We start from the raw sequence: 19,058 nt of genomic DNA, 5'->3' as shown, positions 1-19,058 counted from the left end.
AACAGCTATATACAGGGGTGGTGCTTGTAAGGAGGCAGTGGGGGCACTTGCCCCCACAGATCTTTGAGATCCCCCCTTTACACGCCTTATGTGCCCCCCACTCCCTCCCCATTTGCCCCCACACCCTCACCTCCCCTCCACACCTTTTTACTTTTTTGGAGATTAAATTGCCTCTTGACTGGGCTTTCTCTCATAGACTAATTGAAAATGACCTAAATATCCTTTTCGTCAACTTCTAACAAAAAACCTCAGAATTTCTCCACAAAATTATTCGTCTTCAAGCTCTTCAAATGTACTATTAACTATAGTTTGCCCCCACTACCAAAAAATCCTGGCTATAAAGCTCTAATTTTTCTCACTTATTTCAGGGATGAAGAACTGCTTCGCCAAGGACTAGCATTGAATGATGATTTGCAGCGTGTACTAGTCAAGCATGAATCCATTGCTTTAGGAACTTTTGTCCGAGTTGAAAAATCTAAACCTCCTCAGGCACTAGTTGATGTTGATGATCCTGTCATTACAACAAGAGCTAATGGTACACAGCCAGATGGGAGGTAATAAAGGTTCTTTAATATGACTGTTTTACTTCCTACGAAGGCTTAAAATCACGAATGCACAATTTTATTGTTGGAATTGATCTTATTTGAAATTTATTCCCAATTTTCATTGAACCCTTCGTATGGCTAGTTGAGATTTTATACTCACAACTTGAACTTGTCGAGTGGTCAAGTAAAACTCCAGTTTTTCAACATTACGAAGCTCAGTCTGATCATTCATGTTTTTTGAGAATTTTATTTTCTTTATTAAAATCCAAGGTAACTGCTTATTAGGGTTCAAGTTTCTAAACTTGTCCCTTTGCAACCCTCGCTTTCCTCAAATGTCTTTTCATTTGGGAATCCTGATTTTATATCGTCTTAGTTGCCACAATTTACTCACTATCATGCTTAAATCTTGTCCATCCAGTATCTTTCAACGAGACAGACGTACATGGTGTCTCAGCCTTCACACGATCTCGTCTGATAAACAAGATGACTTGGACGATATTTTGAAAATCTTGGCCGAGTCAACCGCGATTTCATAGATTTTGATTGAAATAATTAATTTTTTTAGAATTTAAATATTTATTATAAATAGACTATGATTTTATGATTAAACATATTCTAATCCACCTTATTTTATTAAAAAAATTATAATCATTCATTTAACTATATATAAATGAATCATAATAACCCGAGTTAAGTGGTTTGTCTCGTACGAGACGAGTTGACTCATCTGAGACAACTTGGTCTTGTCCATGGACGGGACGAGACGAGACATCAAACCGAGTTTTGAAACCAGCTTGTTACTGCCACAATGAAAATGATGTTTCATTTTTCTATGCAGGTCTGTCCCAAGTGCAAGTGTAGCAAGTCAACCTCCTGTTCAGTTATTGGTTCCCGTCCCTACAGCATCTAATGGTCCAGTTGCCCCTTCAACAAGGATTGATCCCAAAATTGACCTTCTCAGTGGTGAAGATTACAATTCACCGACGGCAGAGACGAATTCGCTAGCTCTCGTTCCTGTCGGCGAACCACAAGCCACCAGTCCTGCATCTCAGCAGAACATTCTTGCTCTTTCAGACATGTTTTTGCAGAGTAACGACACCTCGGATACTCTTACTTCTCAATCAGCATATCCCACTGCCGGACAAACATACTTTCCTACATCACAGTTTCAGCATCAACAGCCATTACAGTCCCCAAGGTCACCATTTTATTCGAATGGTAGTGGCCCTAACGTGGCATTACCTCAATACGAGCAGTCACCGTACAACCATGCCAGTCCTGGCCCTGCATGGAATGGCCAGGTTAATCAGGGCTTGAACCAGCATGAGCCACAATCTGTCTACGGTATGCTTCTATCTTGTTCCCCATAATTGGATAATTTCCTTGGAATATCCAACTTCATGAGAGTACTTGATGCATATGTTCTAAAACTCATCCAGTTGGCTCAACTCCATACTAAAACTTGGTTGAACCAACTAGCCGACTTGGAACTCATCAAGTTGGGTTAGAAACATGGTTTTCAAAATCATTCAAGGCCGAGATGGCTTGGGCAAGTCATCTCAGCAACATTCGTGAAGGAGACGAGATACCATGCCTGAGATTTTGACCTTCATCTTCTTCTTTCTGATTCACAGATACGCCATTGTCTGGTCCGAGATAATGAGATGATTTGTCCAAGTCATCTTGGTATCTTTCGTGAACAAGAGATAAAAATCTGAAACCATGGTTTGAAACCCTGCGAAGTTAGGTTCCATATTTAATGTTCTTTTGGGAAAACAGAAAATAAATATCATTCTAAATTTAAGATATTAAAACATTTTTAAAATATTTAACAATATTTATGTATATGGGTGGCATTCGGAGGCCCTAAAGAGAGCCAAACATTTTGTCAATGTACGGGTTACAAGTTTTAGAATGGGCTGACTTTTTGTGAGGATGATCTCTATGATGAGATCATCCTCACCAAAAATCAGCTCATTCTGAAACGTCTGACCCCTATTTTAAAAAATGTTTGACTCTCTTTAGGGTCTCCAAATACTTCGTTATATAGCTATATATATAGGGGAATGCTAACGTCCAAGACTTCATAGGGATGTTAGCATTGTCCAACACTTTATTTTTTCAACAATACCCCTCCTCGTTTTGTCTTTTAGTGAAAAAGACAATGGTGTATTCGTCTTTTACACTATAATGCTTGTTTACGTAATAAATGCTTTGAGCATTTAAGTATTTTGAATTAAATTTGTTTTAGTAAATGTTTTGGTAATCAATGCCAATATAATTAATGCATTTCTAACATGTCCCTGTCTTTTTCACTAAAAGACAAAATTATGAAGGGTATTATTGGAAAAAAAAAGTGTTGGACAATGCTAACGTCTCCATGAGGTCTTGGATGTTAGCATTTCCCATACACACACACACACACAACGGTTTTCTTCCTAATGTTTATCCGCACATAAGTAGGGGTTGAGATTTAATCTCCCCACAAATCTCGAGGAATGATTTCAACCTTGTTCTTTTTCTCCCCTCTCTTTCCAAGTATATCCCTTGAACATTATTCCTTTTCTCTTCTAACCCCTTCCAATAATACCCCACCAACTTTATTTTCTTTCTTCTTCTCCCCCTTTTCCAATAACACCCATCCAACTTAATTGCATTTATCCTCTTACCATTTTCCAATAATACCCCTACAACTTTATTACATTTACCCTTTTTATCTAATTCCCATCACTTTATTATTTTTCCTCTTTTACCACTTTTAACCTTGGGTTGCAACCTGGGCAGGTTGGAGGGTAAACCAAGGCTCAACCCAAGTAGCAAAACCCTCAACTTGACCATCAGACCTAAGTTCACTAACCCAAGTTCAACCCGAGTTTGATCTTCTAAAATCTGGTTGAGTTTGGGTTAGCCTGAGTTAGGTAATTTTGGGCAGTTTGGGCTCGTGGAATAACCCTAATTTCATTTTTATTAATAAATAAATTTTATATTTAAAAAAAAAAGATATACAACATCAAAAGCAACACTATATATATACATGGGTGGCGTTCGAAGGCCTTAAAGAGAGTCAAACATTTTTTCAATGTATGGGGTTTTGGAATGGGCAGATTTTTTATTAGGGTGATCTCTATGATGAGGAGATCATCCTCCGAAAAAATCAGGCCATTCCAAAACTTCTAACCCCTATTTTGAAAAATGTTTGGCTCTCTTTTGGGCCTTTGAACACTTACCTATATATATATATATATATATATATATATAGCATCAGCCCGAGCTCAACCCAAATTGAAATTGGGTTTGAGATATTCTAACACAAGCTCAACTCATCTTCTACACAACTCAACCCAAGTTATCCCATCAATTGGGTTGAGTTCGGGCCAACCCGTCCAAGTTCAAGCCCTACTTTTACCCCAAAGAGGATGACCTGTTTTTTTTTGGAAGGTAAAAGAGGATAACCTTGTTGTAGGCACATGCAAACTCTAGTCTGTATAATAGTACCCAATGTTGCCCACAAAGAACATATATCGATGACAACTTTTACTTGAATTGTATTTTCTCTTATTCCACTTTATTGCTTTTCATCTTCTATTCCTTTTCCCTGAAGACCCCTCCAACTTTGTTATCTTTTCTCTTTTACACCCCCAAAGAGTGTCAAACTCTAGTATATATATAACTCTATGGACAACCAGAGCCTAGTCAAATTTTTTAAGCTTTAAAACATATCTTAAGGCATTGAATTTTGGATCTTTAGCAGCTGTAGATGCTCAAAGCAGTGGCGGGTCCCTGCCGCCTCCACCCTGGGAGGTTCATCCAATGGATGGTAGTCAACCGGCGGTGGGCGTACATAATCCCCAACCAATGCAGGTAACCCAGGTTGTAGTTACACACTCTCAACCAATGCAGAGCGGCGGAACATATCTCCAGCCCATGGGGAACAACAACCAGATGTTGGGTGTGCACATTCAGCCAATGACAGGTGGCCATCTGGCAGCTATGCATAATCAGCCAATACAGAGTAATAATCAGATGGTGGGTACGTATCCTCCTCAGCAAATTCAAGGAGGTCAGATGATGGGCATGCTTCCTCATCATCCAATGGAGAGCAGCAGTAACCAGATGATGGGTTACTACGGGAATGGGAATGGGAATGGGTATGGGTACGGGTACGGGTACGGGCAACAACAACGGCCAGAAGCTCAGCACCTTGAGCAGAGAATGTATGGTCTTTCTATGCGAGATGATAGTGCTTTGAGGAGCTCTTCGTACCAGATGACGCCTAGTTCGTCTTCTTACCTTCAACCAAGCAAACCATCTAAACCAGAGGATAAGTTATTTGGAGATCTTGTGAACATGGCAAAGTTGAAGCCAAAAAATTCTACTACTGGTAGAGCTGGAAGCATGTAATACTACTACTGCCGAGTAGTATTGTTTTTTTTTTTTTTTTTTTATTTAACCTGGCTTCTTCTTTTTTAAATATATATATTTTTAGCTTTTGGGTTTTATTTATATTGATCATCTTCCGATTGAGAACTCAATCGTGTACCTTCCTTGTAGAGAGAAAATAAATAAAAGACAAATATCTTTTGCTTAGGTTGCATTTTTTTTTTTTTTTCCTGAAAGGCTTATTTCTTGTTTGTTGTAGGATAGGAATGTTTGTGTTTTCGAGTATTAAAGAAAGAAAAATGCTAAAGTGACTTCCTACGATAAAATAAAATAAAAACATTGATGAACATTGCTAAGATTCATGAGACTACTACTTTAAAAAAAATAATGAGAATCTCTGTTACCAAGTTGAGATCAATGTGCGGAAATTTTGTCAGGATACCTTAATTCTTAACACTTACAAGAATGCAGGTTAGCACTGAAGTCTAACCTAAATGGTTTTTAAAAGCATCCAAGACCAAGACCAAGATAACTTGCTCAACCTAGTCATCTCAGTATTGTTCCTGATCGAGATGAGATGAGATATAATCATCTTCTGCCACTCCTATCTTGTTCTTCATGGTCCAAATATCTGTTATAAATAAATAAATAAATAAAAATCATCTCATCTTCTAATTCATCAAGAAGACAAGCCACGATACGAAAGATTGAAAACCATTCTAACCAATGCAATACGAGGACATTGTCCCACTGCTAGATAACTACAAAACTGATTTCACTGTTCACAATCATCCCCTCCCTAGTATCACCCATTTTTTTTTTTCGATTTTCCCAAATATAACCCAATTTTGACATCCCCCCCCCCCCCCCCCCCCAAAATGATATAATGCAACATCTAAGTAACCAACACTGCTTTTTGTGTGACAGGGCTACCATATCCAATCTGTCCATAGAAAGCTATCACTTAAATGACACCATGTATCAAAGTATACAATCAAAGACAGACAAATCCCATCCCTTCCTTTCCCTTCAACAGCATCACTCATCCTAATGGTTCCGAAGGATGAGATAAACCATGTAACTCAGGTTTAAGATGATTTATTTATAAATATTTAAATGAAAATAATTATATTTTTTTAATAAAATAAGGGAGATTACAAGATGTTTAGTCGTAAAATCATGTTTTATTTATATAATCAATAGTTAAATTCTAAAATAAAATAAAAAAATTATTTTAATCAAAATCCAAGTTGACTTGGTCAAGGTTTACTGACTCGGCCAAGATTTTCAAAATATCTTTTGAGTTATCTTAGCTTATCTAGCGAGATGGCCATCTCGTTGCCAAACAAGACCAAGATGACTTGGATGAGATTTGAACTATGCTTCATCCTTGGGCAGTCATTAGACAATACAAACAAAGATAAAAATTGTTTTACTTGAGACGATCATTCCAACTCATCCGTAGGTGAATTCTCTTCCGGTTCAATCCAAACCTTTAACATTCTGTCAATTGTCAATTGTGAATTCCAGTGGCATGCAAATAACATTTCTAGTTATTGAGCATTGAAAGAATATCATGAAGAGAGAGACGATATGATAGGGAATCAAACTAGTAATTTCAACATTTATAGAAAAATGATGTTCCTCATGTTCCTCCAAGGGTACCAAAAAAATCTTCACCAATTCATTTCTTAGGTTTTCAAAGTCGAAAAGAAAATGGGCCCAACTGGGGATCCTACATCCTTAATCCAACGGAAAATCTGTCGAGTGAAGTGTCACGACAAAGGCAATACTGTCATAAAGGCATTGAGTTGCCTGCACAGGTACAAGACAAAGGATTAGAAGAGATGTTAAATTTCATTAAACATGAAGACTACCCTACAAACTCTTTTGCCAAGACAGATATGGTACATTCCCTCATAGTTTATAATCTTATTACCGGTAATACTTGTTAAATGAATAAATAGTTAATAACCTCAAGTGGTTTATCGAAAATACATAGGAAATAATGTGTAACTATTTTCATTAATTTATAAACTCGTAGAAATAAAAGAGTACAAAACATCAATACCTTAGCCTGAGCACAAGGTGTCCCATTCAAAAACAATCTCTTCAAGAAATAAAACCTTAAAATCTATATCTAATTTACACCAATAAACAAGCTTCCTAAAATGAGTAAAATTAAATCATGAAGAGCAGGGGCAGCGCTAGTAAGGAGCTGGTGGGGGTAATTGCCCCCACCGAACTTTGAGATTTCAACTAATTACATGCCCCAACTGTCCCCACTCCCTCACCTCTCCCCCCATTTGTCCCCCACATCCTCACCTCCCTCCAATTTCCACCCCCCCCCCCCCCCACTTTCAATTTTTTGTTGATGACATTGCCTCTTGACTGAGAATTTTCATATACTAATTGAAAATGACCTAAATATCCTTTTCTTCAACTTCTAACCAAAAACCTCTGAATTTCTCCCTAAAACCATTCAAGTACTTCAACTATACAACTAACCATAGTTTGCCCCCACTACAAGAAAATCTTGGCTCCGCCCCTGATGAAGAGAGCTATTCGCACCTTTGAGAATTTTCCTATTTCTGTCCTTCCAAGTACACCAGACGATAGCAAAAGGGAGAAGAGCCCAAACATATTTTTTTTCTTTCCTACTAGAGAACGCATACTCAACCCCAGGAATTGAAAGAGAGCTTTATAGGACTTTTTTAGCCCCAAAGCCAGCTAGAGGCAGAGCTTCAAGCATACCGCTTGGATGCGAGAGAAAAACAGAAGTTTCCTGCGGATTAGATTCCTAAGAATTTATTTTTAGGAGGGAAGGCCATGAACATATGTCCATCATGGTCCATACGTCTGATACGCTCTGTCTCGAAAACTGTTTGATGCTACTTTTTCATCAAAAACTATTTTGTTTGTCTAAAATAATGTGGGTCTCCCTACCAGTTTAAAAATATGCTATTAAATGTTTTTTTTTTAAAAAGCAAAAGAAAAATAAATAACTGCTCTTAGCAAAAATTGCATCTACTAAACTAGCACCAAAACATAAAAATATAGATAACAATCAAGAAGTTTTTATCCCAAATGTGAGACCCATGACAATGACAACAAGCTCATCCATTTCCTCTTTAATCCTGTATGATTCGAGGCCACCATTAGTCGATGCTCCCTCATCGGTTTTTCTATTGAATAAAATACAGTATACATGGGCAGATTTAACTTGGGGGCAGTGGGGACACTAGCCCCCACAAGAATTTTCAAAATCAAAGGACTTATGAGCTATTGCGACAAATAACAACGGCGGATAAAACAATCCACCTCTATTGCCCACACAAAAAAAATTTCTACTATTAGTTGCCCCCGAAAAAAAAATCTCTTAGCTGCCCCCACAAAAAAAGTTCTACTCTTAGTTGCCCCCCACAAAAAAATTTCTCTCTTAGCTGCACCCACATATTTTTCCACTCTTAGTTGTCCCCACGTGGACAAAATCCTGGATCCGCTCGACTGTAGTCTTGATAATGTAAACAATATCATAAACATAGTTTAGGAAGCTACTTATCAAATATATATAGTTTAGGAAGTTCAAAAGAAATGTCTAGGATCAAAACAAAAATGTTAAAACCATGAATGACGCTTAAACATTTTTTTTCTAGTGCTAAATGGTTTCTATCTTACTAAAACAGAAGTATATCATTCTCTTTTATTAAATCTTGTGCCACACCCAATACCAATTAGCCAATAACCATACAAAATAAGATTAGAGCGAAAAGAAGTGATATGAAAAATTCTCTTTTTCTATTCACATGCAGAATTGTCTTTCTTCACTCACATAGTTTATACATAAACAAACATTTCCCTCACCTAATACCTCATAAAGATACCATACTTTTTTTTTATAAGTGACTCATAAAGATACTATTCTTGGTGTGGGGTTGGTAAATATCTTGCTTAATCTAAGATTTGGACTTATTTGAAAAGGAAGATAATCCAAAATTGGAAGGATTGCCATATTTGAATAAATATGGATTTGGTAATCGCAATTTTAAAGGAATTAAGATTGTATTTTTGTTCTAGTTAAAGGGGGAATGCATGTAGAAAATAGGGGTACTGAAAATGCAAGAGTGGGGAAGAGAGATTTGTAATGGAGATACCCAAGTGAATTGGTTCACGTGCCCTGGGACATAGTTCGCTATTTCGCAACGAACCTGATCAACGACCCTTTTTTTCTTGTGTTCTTTCCTTTTCATTCTTCATTACATTCATTTGAATTTCATTAGAGTCGGGATATAACCCACCCTGGCACTTGTAGGAAGTAAATCCATTTAATCAAGTTATTATGCATCTCATACATTTTTTTCTAAGAATCAAGCAAACATGCCCAGTGAGCATAAATATTAGAATGCCCACTGTAAAATAGTTGTCACTTATTTCCACTTCTACATTTGGGGCAAAGCAACGTGATTTTTAACTATGGAAAATCTCGTTACCATTTTGATTTTGAGTCGCCACCATTCTTGTTTCGAAAATGAGTCTGAATGAGCACCCAAAAAATGTTTTTTGGAAAATCGATATTTAAGGCATTGTAATGACTCTCTTATAGACAAGGGTTGGTCAACCTAAAACCTAGGTTAGGGGATTCGAATAAAGAATGGGGAAGGTGTTAGGCACCTCATTCTCCCCCAACTAAGATGGTTACTTAAACTTGGTCATTTTTAAGGAAACACTAAAGATGAATGCATGATGAAGTGCACAGGATGTACTCTTGATTAAAGAAGGGACATTCATTTTGGCCTAAAGTCACAAGGATATCCTTATTGAGAAAGGAACCCTTGGTTCATGCCTTGCCTTAAAATGGTATGGGTGCATGGATGTCCTCTTGAGAAAGAGATTGTAATGTTGATTAAGAGGTGAATAAAGTCGTCTCATTGAGAGAGGGACCATCATCATCATAGCCTTGAGAATGCATGGGAATATAACATATCATGTAGAACTTGGTCAGAACATTATCATCATTGACATTGTACATGAGTGTATGACATAAAAATGCAAAATATTGACTAATGGTTAGGGGCACATCCTCTTGGAGAGAGTGGTCCATTTTAACTTTACCATTCAAAATGGTGGTGTGAATGTGTGCAAAATGTGTATTAAATGTCAAAGTAATGGCAAGAAAACAAAAGTGGTGTCATTATCTAAGGAACAAAGGGCATCTAACTCATGGTATCTTGTCATTGGGTTTTGAGGGCTTCAACTCCCACCCCATCGACCAAGCCTCCTCACACGCATTGCATGAGGATTTAACCCAATCTACCAAGTGTGGCAAAGGGTGTTTAGTACATCCTAAAGGCTTTCTAAAACAAGGGAAAAAATAATAATAAGATGGAGTAGAAAAGGAGTAGGGGGATGCAAAGTACTTCAAAGTAAACTACCCTAAGACCCACCTTGCTTGAATGTTATTCTATCATATCTTCTTTTCTTTCCTCTTCTCAGGTTTTGAAGGAGAGTTCCTTAACATAGAGATTAAGTGAGAGCGGAAAGAGAGTGAAAGTATGAGAGGGATTTCTTGAGTGGAGATTTGAGTACAAAAAGGGATATAGAGCATGTTCCAACTCGAGAGGGAGGTCGTCCCCTTTTACAGAGTTTTTGGGGAACTTTTAGGGATAAAATTCTCCAACCCTAAAAACGATTGGAAAAGACATGAGACTTCCATAGGCTTTCTTCGGATTATCAAACTATGTCAAAGATAAATGGTCCAAATTGCCATAGGCCTCTTAAGCCATGCCACTTGGTCAAGTTCATGTGGGATATGCCATGTGGCAAATCCTTGGTGGTAGAAAGAAAAGCATAGGGGTAAGTGAAAAGTAGATATTGGGAGAATAAATGAAAGGAGGATATGTGGAAAGGTAAGTTGATTGATAGAAAGTATTTTTGGAAAGGTTAATGAGAGGAGGACATGTGAGAATGTAAGTCTTGACTCTCTTATAATTATCCAAAAAAGCATGGGCAAGAGTATATTTTCAAAGAGGCCCTTTTAGAGAGTGTCATGTAGCAACCAAGGACCAAGTACATGTACCTTGTTGTTTTTTACCTTTGATGGTAAAATATGGTCAAACCACATAGTTTTTAACATATTTACAAAAGTCTCAAGAACTTTCCTAATTGACTTTAATTTCAATGGAAGATAATGTTAGAATTAAAGAATGTTGATCCGACAAGTGGCAAGCAAAATGGAGAGTAAATGGGAGAGTATTTAAGTAACTTTCTTTGGCATGGTACAAGATCCATAGACTTGACCCCTAATTGTGAGCTTAAACGATTTTGTAAATTTTTTTAGCGCAACACAGTCGATAGCATCAATTGTTGGATGGATTTTGTGGAAGGCAAACACCTAAGCACAGGGTCTGACAGGGCTTGGGAGAGGATGTTCATTACATCCTAAATGCTTGACTCCCAACTCAAGGGTCAAGTTTATTCTTTGCATTTCACTACAAGCACCTCCTGTAAAGAGAGGCAGTTGTAGACACCCCAAATTGCGCAAACCCGCTCACAAAAGGGATACCAATAACTTGATGATTGTGCAAAACCCAATGTCCCAATTTGGGAGATTTCTAATCCTAATCCATGTTCAAGGCCAAGGCTCAAAAGCCATTAAATTGGCTTATGTATTTTGTACCATTCCCTAAGAAGCCACTTGACACTCTCATTTACTCACTTTTGTTTGTTATTTGACAAATTCCTATAAGTCCTAACATCTAAGGGAATTCTTATTAGTGAGTCAATACTCAAAACTTATTGTTGGATCAACCTCCTTAATGAGAAATTCTAACATTATTCTCCATTGATATTAAAGTCAACTAAGAAAGAGCTTGGGATTCTTGTAAATATGTCAAAAACTATGAGGTTGGATCATTTTACCATCAAAAGGTTTTAAAAAAAAAATCGTCATTGATTGCCACATGACATACTCTAAGAACACTCTAAGAGGATCTTTTTAAAAACATATATTTGACCATGCTTTTTAGGATATTTAAAAGAAAACCAAGACTCGCATTTCCACATGTCCTCTTATTCATCCTCCCACATTACACATGTCTTCCTCTCATTCACTCTCCCAATATCCACTTTTCCCGTATCCCATGCTTTTCTTATGTGAAGGCTTTCATTTTTGCGATAAGAAAACTTTCTGTTATAGCACTAGGAATCAATGTCATTAGATTAAAAGAGGGGCTTTGGAAAAAATTTTGTATTACGTACACGAGGAAGTTGATATGAACTTTGATCATAGACGCTGCTTGAACTGAAGAGAGTCGCCACCTACCTATCTCCCTTCTTTTCTTGAATCTCTACTCACCAGAGCTTTCGTTGGAGGAAAATATACCACCAGCCAATTAAGATCAAAACCCCCTTTAGAGATAGGGGTGGTGGCCTAGGCATAACAATTTCCTTCCTTCATTTAATAATGGCAAATTTAAAATGTGTAACCATGTAAGGATGGAGAGAACAAGGTGCCTAACATCTTCCTCAATCTCTCATCAAATCCACTTACCTATATACATATATATATATATATATAGGTAACATAATATTTTACTTTTATTCAAGAGAAATGCCTATTTGGGGTCAAATTCATGTAAAATTTCGCCCACATTTCATCAAATAAGATAATTTTTTAAGATTTTTTAGTGCACAAAAATGGCAATCCAAACACAAACTAAAATTAAAAAATTCTACTTTTATTCAAGAGAAATGTCAATTTGAGGTCAAATGCACATAAATTTTCACCCACATTTCATCTATTAAAAGTGCAAAAAATAATAAAAACATTAAATACTAAAAATAATAAACAAGATTTCATTAGATAACAGAAATAAATAAACAAACCTTGAGGAATCAATCCCCAACTTTGAGAATCAATCGAAAGTATCGATCTCAGTCGAGCGGATGCAATTGCGCTGTGCAATGGCATCATTGATACCAAACTGCTCAACACAACTGGTAATCTACACAAACACAATCGCCATGACATAGATTCGAGATTAAAGGATGAATCAAAATTGATAAATGGGGAAGAAATGTAATAACGATTGAATTGTTCGAAAATCTCACCTTGAAATCCTAGAAATGCGTCTGGTAGAATCAGTGACCTTCGATTGAGAGCTTGATTTGAGCGGAGAAATTGCAGGTGATTTTTTAGTGAGATTGAGAGCTAGAGATGGAGAACGAGAAGCTAACTTTGAGAGAACTCTTGAAGTAGACATTATTAAGGCCCCGTTTAATAACACTGCCAAAATTTGATGTCAGATTCTGCTGTAAGAAGCAACTGTTAGAAAAAGTTGTAAAAAGCTTGAACACTGAAAAGCTTGTTTGATAGAGTTTTGTAAAAGTATTGTTCATCAGAATTTAATAATTATTGTTTGATACAGCACAGCTGCTGGATTCTGTTGGATTCTATTAAAATGACCAGAATACCCTTATAAATATATAATTAGACTAAATATATATAATATTAAAAATTTATAAAAATAATTATTTTAATTTAAATAAATTTATAAATTTTATAATCTTATAAAAATTTCGACATCTCTTAAAAATGGACATATAAAATGTTCCTGATAAAGAAAATACCTACGTAATACACAATCCAACATCCACATTACATCATATATATATATATATATAACACATCCACATAACAGAGAAACCCATTGAATAATTTTTCCAAGGAAATTCCTCTCCCTCGTCCACAAACTCTTATCGATTAAAAGAAAAACAGAAACATGTTTTCAAACCACTATTGACCTTTGCAATATCTGAATTATGTGTCCAACTAGCAACAATGATTATAATATAAACAATAAGTTGCATGGAAATAAAAACAAATGAAACATGCTCTCTACTTCAAGCCATTCAAATGTGCATGCATAATTGAAATTGATGGAAAAAAAAACAATACACTTCTTGTTTATAAATATATAATCAAGAAAAAGTTCCACATTACTCAATTTCCATAGCTTAATTTAAATTTAGGATTCTAATTTAATCCTATTTTAATCTAGCAACTTATCCAAAACAGTAATAGTTCAAAAAACTAAAAATGGCTAAGTTTTTTCTTAAAAATTAATGAATTTCAACTTTCGACTTTAACCCCTGATGCAACCTTTTTTCTGTTATAGTTTGTGGAGCCTAATGGTATTGGCCTTTGAGCATAATGAAACTGGTGTGGCTTATTGGTTTTTCCCTGATTTATGATTTTTCACGTAAATCCATCTATTGTGGTTGATTTCTTGTCTGTGTAACATTATCACTAATTCAACACTCATAATCATAGCCTTGCCCCATTTCTATATCATGATCTACTAGAAGAACATGTTCCATCTAAACTATTTTTTTGTAATTGTTGTTACATAAGATGGAAACAAAATTATTAGGAAGAGGAACCACGTGATGGCACACTAATGCATTGCTTATTTACACTTATGCACACTAATAATTTCTTTTAAAGCACATCAATATATTTATGCACCCTGTTATTTCTGGCAAGGGCTCCAAATGTTATTTGAAGTTTCACACCTAAAACAAAATATGGCATCCACTTGTAAAGATCATTCAATACCTTCTTGTCAACGTCGATATAATTTAGAGAGCAATCCGTGAACCAACTCCATGACCATTTTGCACTAGCTATTGCAAATATTGATGGAAAAGGAATATTTGCATCAATTTTCATGCTTAATTTTTTTTTTAATTAAATTATTTGGATTGAAGACTACAAGATATCCTTTTGTTCCACAAGTAAAGATGGGATTGATGACATAATTGAGGACAGGACCACAATCCTGGTTGTGGTTTTTGTGGACATTGGGTGTTCTTGGTGAAAGAATTAAAATTGGTTCTTTTGCAGGCAAATTTGTCATGGGTTTCCATTCTTGTTGCTGGTCTATTAACAGAAGTAGAGTTGCCTTCACTTAAAGAAATTAGAATTTTTTTTACTTAAAGGTAAAATAAGGTGATTTTACATGTGGAAGCATTTGTCTGTCATTTGCACGACACATATATGGAGCAAATTACACACTTTAGTTTTTTACTTAAAGTTTTCTAGTACCAATTATATTAGCAGATTAAAAATGGCAGCACCAATTATCATCACAACATATAAAGAGTTTTTTTTTTTTAGAGAAATCACATTCTTCAAACTTACAATTGCAAGAAAAATATAAGAAACAGGTAATTTATGCAAATTCTAACTCAAAAAAAAAAAAAAAATACAACAGATTTGCAAATATTTTCAAGGAAATATGTTTGATAAGAGAAATAGCCGAATTATCAAGCCCAGAAGCCACTGCTGGATGGACCACCATCAGATTTGAGTGTGTAAGTGTAGTTTTGCTAATATTTCAAGTTTTCTATATTTAATCCTACCTCTGAAAACTTTCGAAATTTCCAAAATTGATAGAGCAAATGGGTTAGGGTTAAAGGATTTTGTCGATAGAGAGGGTTAGGATTTAGAGAGGGGTGACGACTGAGAGAGAAAGAGAAAGAGACAGGACGACTAAGAGAGAGAGGGAAGACGATGTTCATACCGAGAGAGAGAACGAGATCTTCGAGAGCTTCACACGAACGTGCTTCAATGGAGGAGAATAAAGAAGACAATGGTTTCGATCGACCTTCGCCTGCAAGTTCAAGCTTCGCACGAACGAGCTTCAATGGAAAGCGGTGAAGAAGACAGTGAGGATTAGAAGAGTGAGAGAGGGCAACGATTTTGTAGAAGCCGAGAGTGACACAAATGAGAACGAGAGAGATCGAGTTAGGTTTAGTTCGATCCGACTCACGTGGAAATAATAGAAATGACCAAGGGTATTTCGGTCATTTCACTTCAGCGTTTTTTTTTTTTTTTTTTTGAAACGTAGTTGTGAAAAACTCTTTCTTCTGCCCTTCAAAACTTCGGGAAAAAAAAAAACCGTAAAAAATCGCTTTTTGAACCGCTATCAAACGCAAATCACAATACGAAATTAAATTTTTAATTGAAAAAACTGTGAAAAGTCATTTGTAAAATGCTATCAAACATGCACTAACTGATGTTGAGCTTCGAAGGGGTTTTAACACTGTATTTGAATTGCAAAAAGAGAAACTTATTAAGAGAAGAGAAGAGAAACCCAATTTCTCTCTGTCTTGCGAAAAGAGAAACTCATTAAGAGAAGAGAAGAGAAATTCAATTTCTCTCTGTCCTTTTTAAATTGATAAAAAAAATAACAAAATAATCTAAGTTTCTCGTGTTTGGTTAATAGTCATAAGATAAGAGAAACTATTTTTGTCAAATGACTATTATATCATTTATAGTCCAAAGAAAACAAAGTACTACTATATAAAGAACATGATAAATATTTATTTTCCAACCAAATATCATACCAACATATATGAAATTTCTTCAAATCAAATTTCTCACCAACACTCCCCAGGATTCCATCTTTGACGATAGTTTCAAGATCTAGAACAAATCCACCACTACCCACATGACATCTAACATCCTTTAAAGTGGAAAAAAAATACCCAACAAAAACATTGGCATTTTGTAATACCAAGCAGAAATCTGAAGGCTAGACCCTAGCACAATTTATCTAACCACTTCCTTATTTTAACTTAATTTATTGCTTAGGCCTAAATAATAATTAGTTTATTTAATTTTAGTTAAATTGTGAGTCTAATAGAACTAATTTGTTAACTATTTTCAAGTCCAAGTATTATCGAGATCATGATGAAAAAATCAAAATTAGTCAGTAGATGGAAAATATTCTAGAAACTAAGACATTGCTCTACCCCAACGTTGAAAAACAGAAGCCCTAATAAGGTAGTGACGTTGGTATGCTCATCAACGACGCTGGATTCTTATGAAATTGTGCACTTGAGCGGTGTTAACTTAATCTTCTTGTTAGAAGTTGTGTAATTAGGGTTAGGATTTTTTGAGAATACAAAAATCTTAATTTTCTTCTATTTAAAGGTCCCCAAACCCTTTGTTTCAATGTACTTCTTTTAGGAGAAAAGTTTAAGTTGAGATTATGTTTTATTTTCTTTACCTTTATGTTTTTTGTAATCAAAGGGAAGCTTTGTATAGAGTGATTAAATATTTAAGAAAGATCGTTTTCTTTTACAGTTATTTCCAAGCTCCTATTATTTTCACTTACCTTCTTTTATTTTTTACATTTTTGTGTTTCTACGATGACTTGTAACTAATTCCTCCATTAAAGATGATAATGAAGCTGAAGAGCAAGATGATTTGGTTATCATTGCATCTATTTATTCCAGCAATGAGTTCTACTATTTAATTATTTTACTAAGGAATGAAACTTAGTAATAAACTACCTCTAACGATGATAATTCATACTTAGACAATTTCAAGAAGAATTATGCACGACATGGGTAAATGTAGGGGCGTCAATGGATAGTCGAAATCCGAATTTGAATTCGAAAAATCGGATACTATCCAAAATTTTCGGATATCAGATTTAGATTCAGACATTATTTTAAAATTAGAATGAGTTTCAGATATGAATTCGGATGTTGCAAAATTCAATTTGATAATATCCACTTTGATATAATATGTATATTATGTATTCATGTTACACAATAAAACTTTTATATATACACATATGACGTTGTATATTCATGTCATACAACAAAACTTAACATTTAAAGGTTTATCTTCTCCAACCAAAAACGCAAAACCAACCATCATAACCACCATTTTCATCAAAGTGGGTTCGACTGTGCCTTCTCCGGCTAGCGAGCATCTAGGTACATATTCTCTCTCTCTTTCTCTCAGTAAAACCCTTTTTTTTTTTCGACTATACGAGCTTCATAACCAACGTCTTCTCCGGCCAACGAGCATCTAAAGATATATTCTCTCTCTCTCTCTCTCTCTCTCTCACACACACACACACACACACACACAGAGTAAAACCCCATTTTTGGAGTTGAAAAATTAAGAAAATCAATTTGTTTGTTTTATAGATCAACTGATTGAGGATGATGGTATTTGGTAGGATTTTTTATCGAATCGAATATTGTCGGATATCTGATATATTTTTCAAATTCGAATTCAGATTTTTTTTTTTTTCGGATTTGAATTCAGACATAACACTATCCGATCGGATACCTATCCGTTGACAGCCCTAGGTAAATGATTGTTAGGGTTTACTTGTAAAAATATTGTATAAAGATTCAAATAATCAAAGATTTTAAATTTTATATTTTTCGATCCATGTGCATTTGGTTGTTAATTGAATTAAAACAAAATCAAGAATTAAAATTTGTGTTTTGATTATAATTTCTCTTGTTAAAGGTGAAATCATCATCATCTCTAATGCTTTAATTATTTTATTTTTCAAATTTTATTTTTTAAGTTATTTTTAATCCCCAAAAAGATTAATCAATCCCTTTTAATTTTGATTTTAACCTACAACTTGGTTTTGAAAAATAAGTAGAATATTTTCTTAATTTCATCAACTCACATATCTTCCCTTGCATTCGACTCTTGCTATAGTCCTAGTTAAGTAAGGTAATATTAATTTATTTGCTGAGTCTAAAGAGGATAGAAAAAGAGCTTCATCATATTCAACAATCGAATATTAAACAAAATAAAATAATGGATATATGGATGGTTTTGAATTCTTACTTCTAGCAAATATCTCATTAAACCTTGCTTAAATTGGAATGTTTAACTTCTATTCAAGGGCCTACGCTTGCGATTGGCACGCTACAGCTTTTCAACTCGTGCTCGTGCTCGTGGAGTCAAGTTTCCCATTTGCCCAAAATAGAGGAAAGACCATGTTTTGCTTCAATGCCACAAAAAGTTGTATCACAATGGATATCACCTAATTGTTAATGAAGGCAATGTATATCACTTAACTGCTAATGATGGGGACCTACATAGTTTAAGTTATGCTTTAAAATGAATTATTTTGGTTGTAAATTATTTTGGGGATTTTTCTTCATGAAATCAAATTACATTTTCACCATTAATGTCTTGCTTGTAAGGGGCAAAAACATATGAAAAATGTTATTTTTCACCATTGAAATTTTAATAATAATAAATTATAATTTTATGTAAAATAAACATATCCAAGCGATTGTAAG

General features: G+C 35.1%; 2 protein-coding genes across 5 annotated transcripts in view; one reads left to right on the top strand and one right to left on the bottom strand.

Annotated features, from left to right (window-relative positions):
* The window catches only part of LOC147388778 (TOM1-like protein 9), a 28,384-nt gene extending 22,671 nt beyond the window's left edge, over positions 1-5,713 (top strand). The window contains exons 8-10 of one of the 2 annotated variants that reach the window (XM_086419861.1): positions 369-554; positions 1,384-1,889; positions 4,297-5,713. In XM_086419861.1, coding sequence (XP_086275987.1) covers positions 369-554; positions 1,384-1,889; positions 4,297-4,946 — 1,342 coding nt within the window. In that variant the 3' untranslated portion in view covers positions 4,947-5,713. Of the gene's footprint in view, positions 1-368; positions 555-1,383; positions 1,890-4,293 lie in introns of both variants that reach the window. The other variant, XM_086419860.1, reaches the window with a different exon arrangement.
* An 806-nt stretch (positions 5,714-6,519) lies between these two features.
* On the bottom strand, positions 6,520-15,719 carry LOC147388777 (uncharacterized). 3 transcript variants are annotated; one of them, XM_086419043.1, is made up of 4 exons: positions 15,509-15,719; positions 13,035-13,209; positions 12,810-12,928; positions 6,520-6,740 (listed from the first exon to the last, which is right to left on the bottom strand). In XM_086419043.1, the coding sequence occupies exons 2-4, from the start codon at positions 13,184-13,186 to the stop codon at positions 6,721-6,723; spliced, it is 291 nt and encodes a 96-aa protein (XP_086275169.1). In that variant the 5' UTR covers positions 13,187-13,209; positions 15,509-15,719; the 3' UTR covers positions 6,520-6,720. The 3 variants fall into 3 exon arrangements, with proteins under 3 accessions (XP_086275169.1, XP_086275168.1, XP_086275167.1); XM_086419042.1 differs by having other exon boundaries at positions 13,035-13,235; positions 15,509-15,644; XM_086419041.1 differs by having other exon boundaries at positions 13,035-13,232; positions 15,509-15,644.
* Between the last annotated feature and the right edge of the window lie 3,339 nt (positions 15,720-19,058).

The sequence above is a fragment of the Akebia trifoliata genome, chromosome 12 (genome assembly GCF_017979445.1).
Source record: "Akebia trifoliata isolate Shusen 1 chromosome 12, ASM1797944v1, whole genome shotgun sequence".
NCBI classification, from domain to species: Eukaryota; Viridiplantae; Streptophyta; class Magnoliopsida; order Ranunculales; family Lardizabalaceae; genus Akebia; species Akebia trifoliata.
The sequence above is the reverse complement of the archived record's forward strand: the minus strand, read 5'-3'. Positions and strand labels throughout refer to the sequence as shown.

What these genes read in the sequence shown, in the direction of transcription:
- LOC147388777 (XM_086419043.1), bottom strand. Translation starts at nt 13,186, where the DNA reads ATGTCTACTTCAAGAGTTCTCTCAAAGTTAGCTTCTCGTTCTCCATCT. An exon ending in CGCATTTCTAGGATTTCAAG is followed by an intron (nt 12,929 to 13,034) that starts GTGAGATTTTCG and finishes GTGTTTGTGTAG; the next exon opens with ATTACCAGTTGTGTTGAGCA. An exon ending in TTGGGGATTGATTCCTCAAG is followed by an intron (nt 6,741 to 12,809) that starts GTTTGTTTATTT and finishes GTACCTGTGCAG; the next exon opens with GCAACTCAATGCCTTTATGA.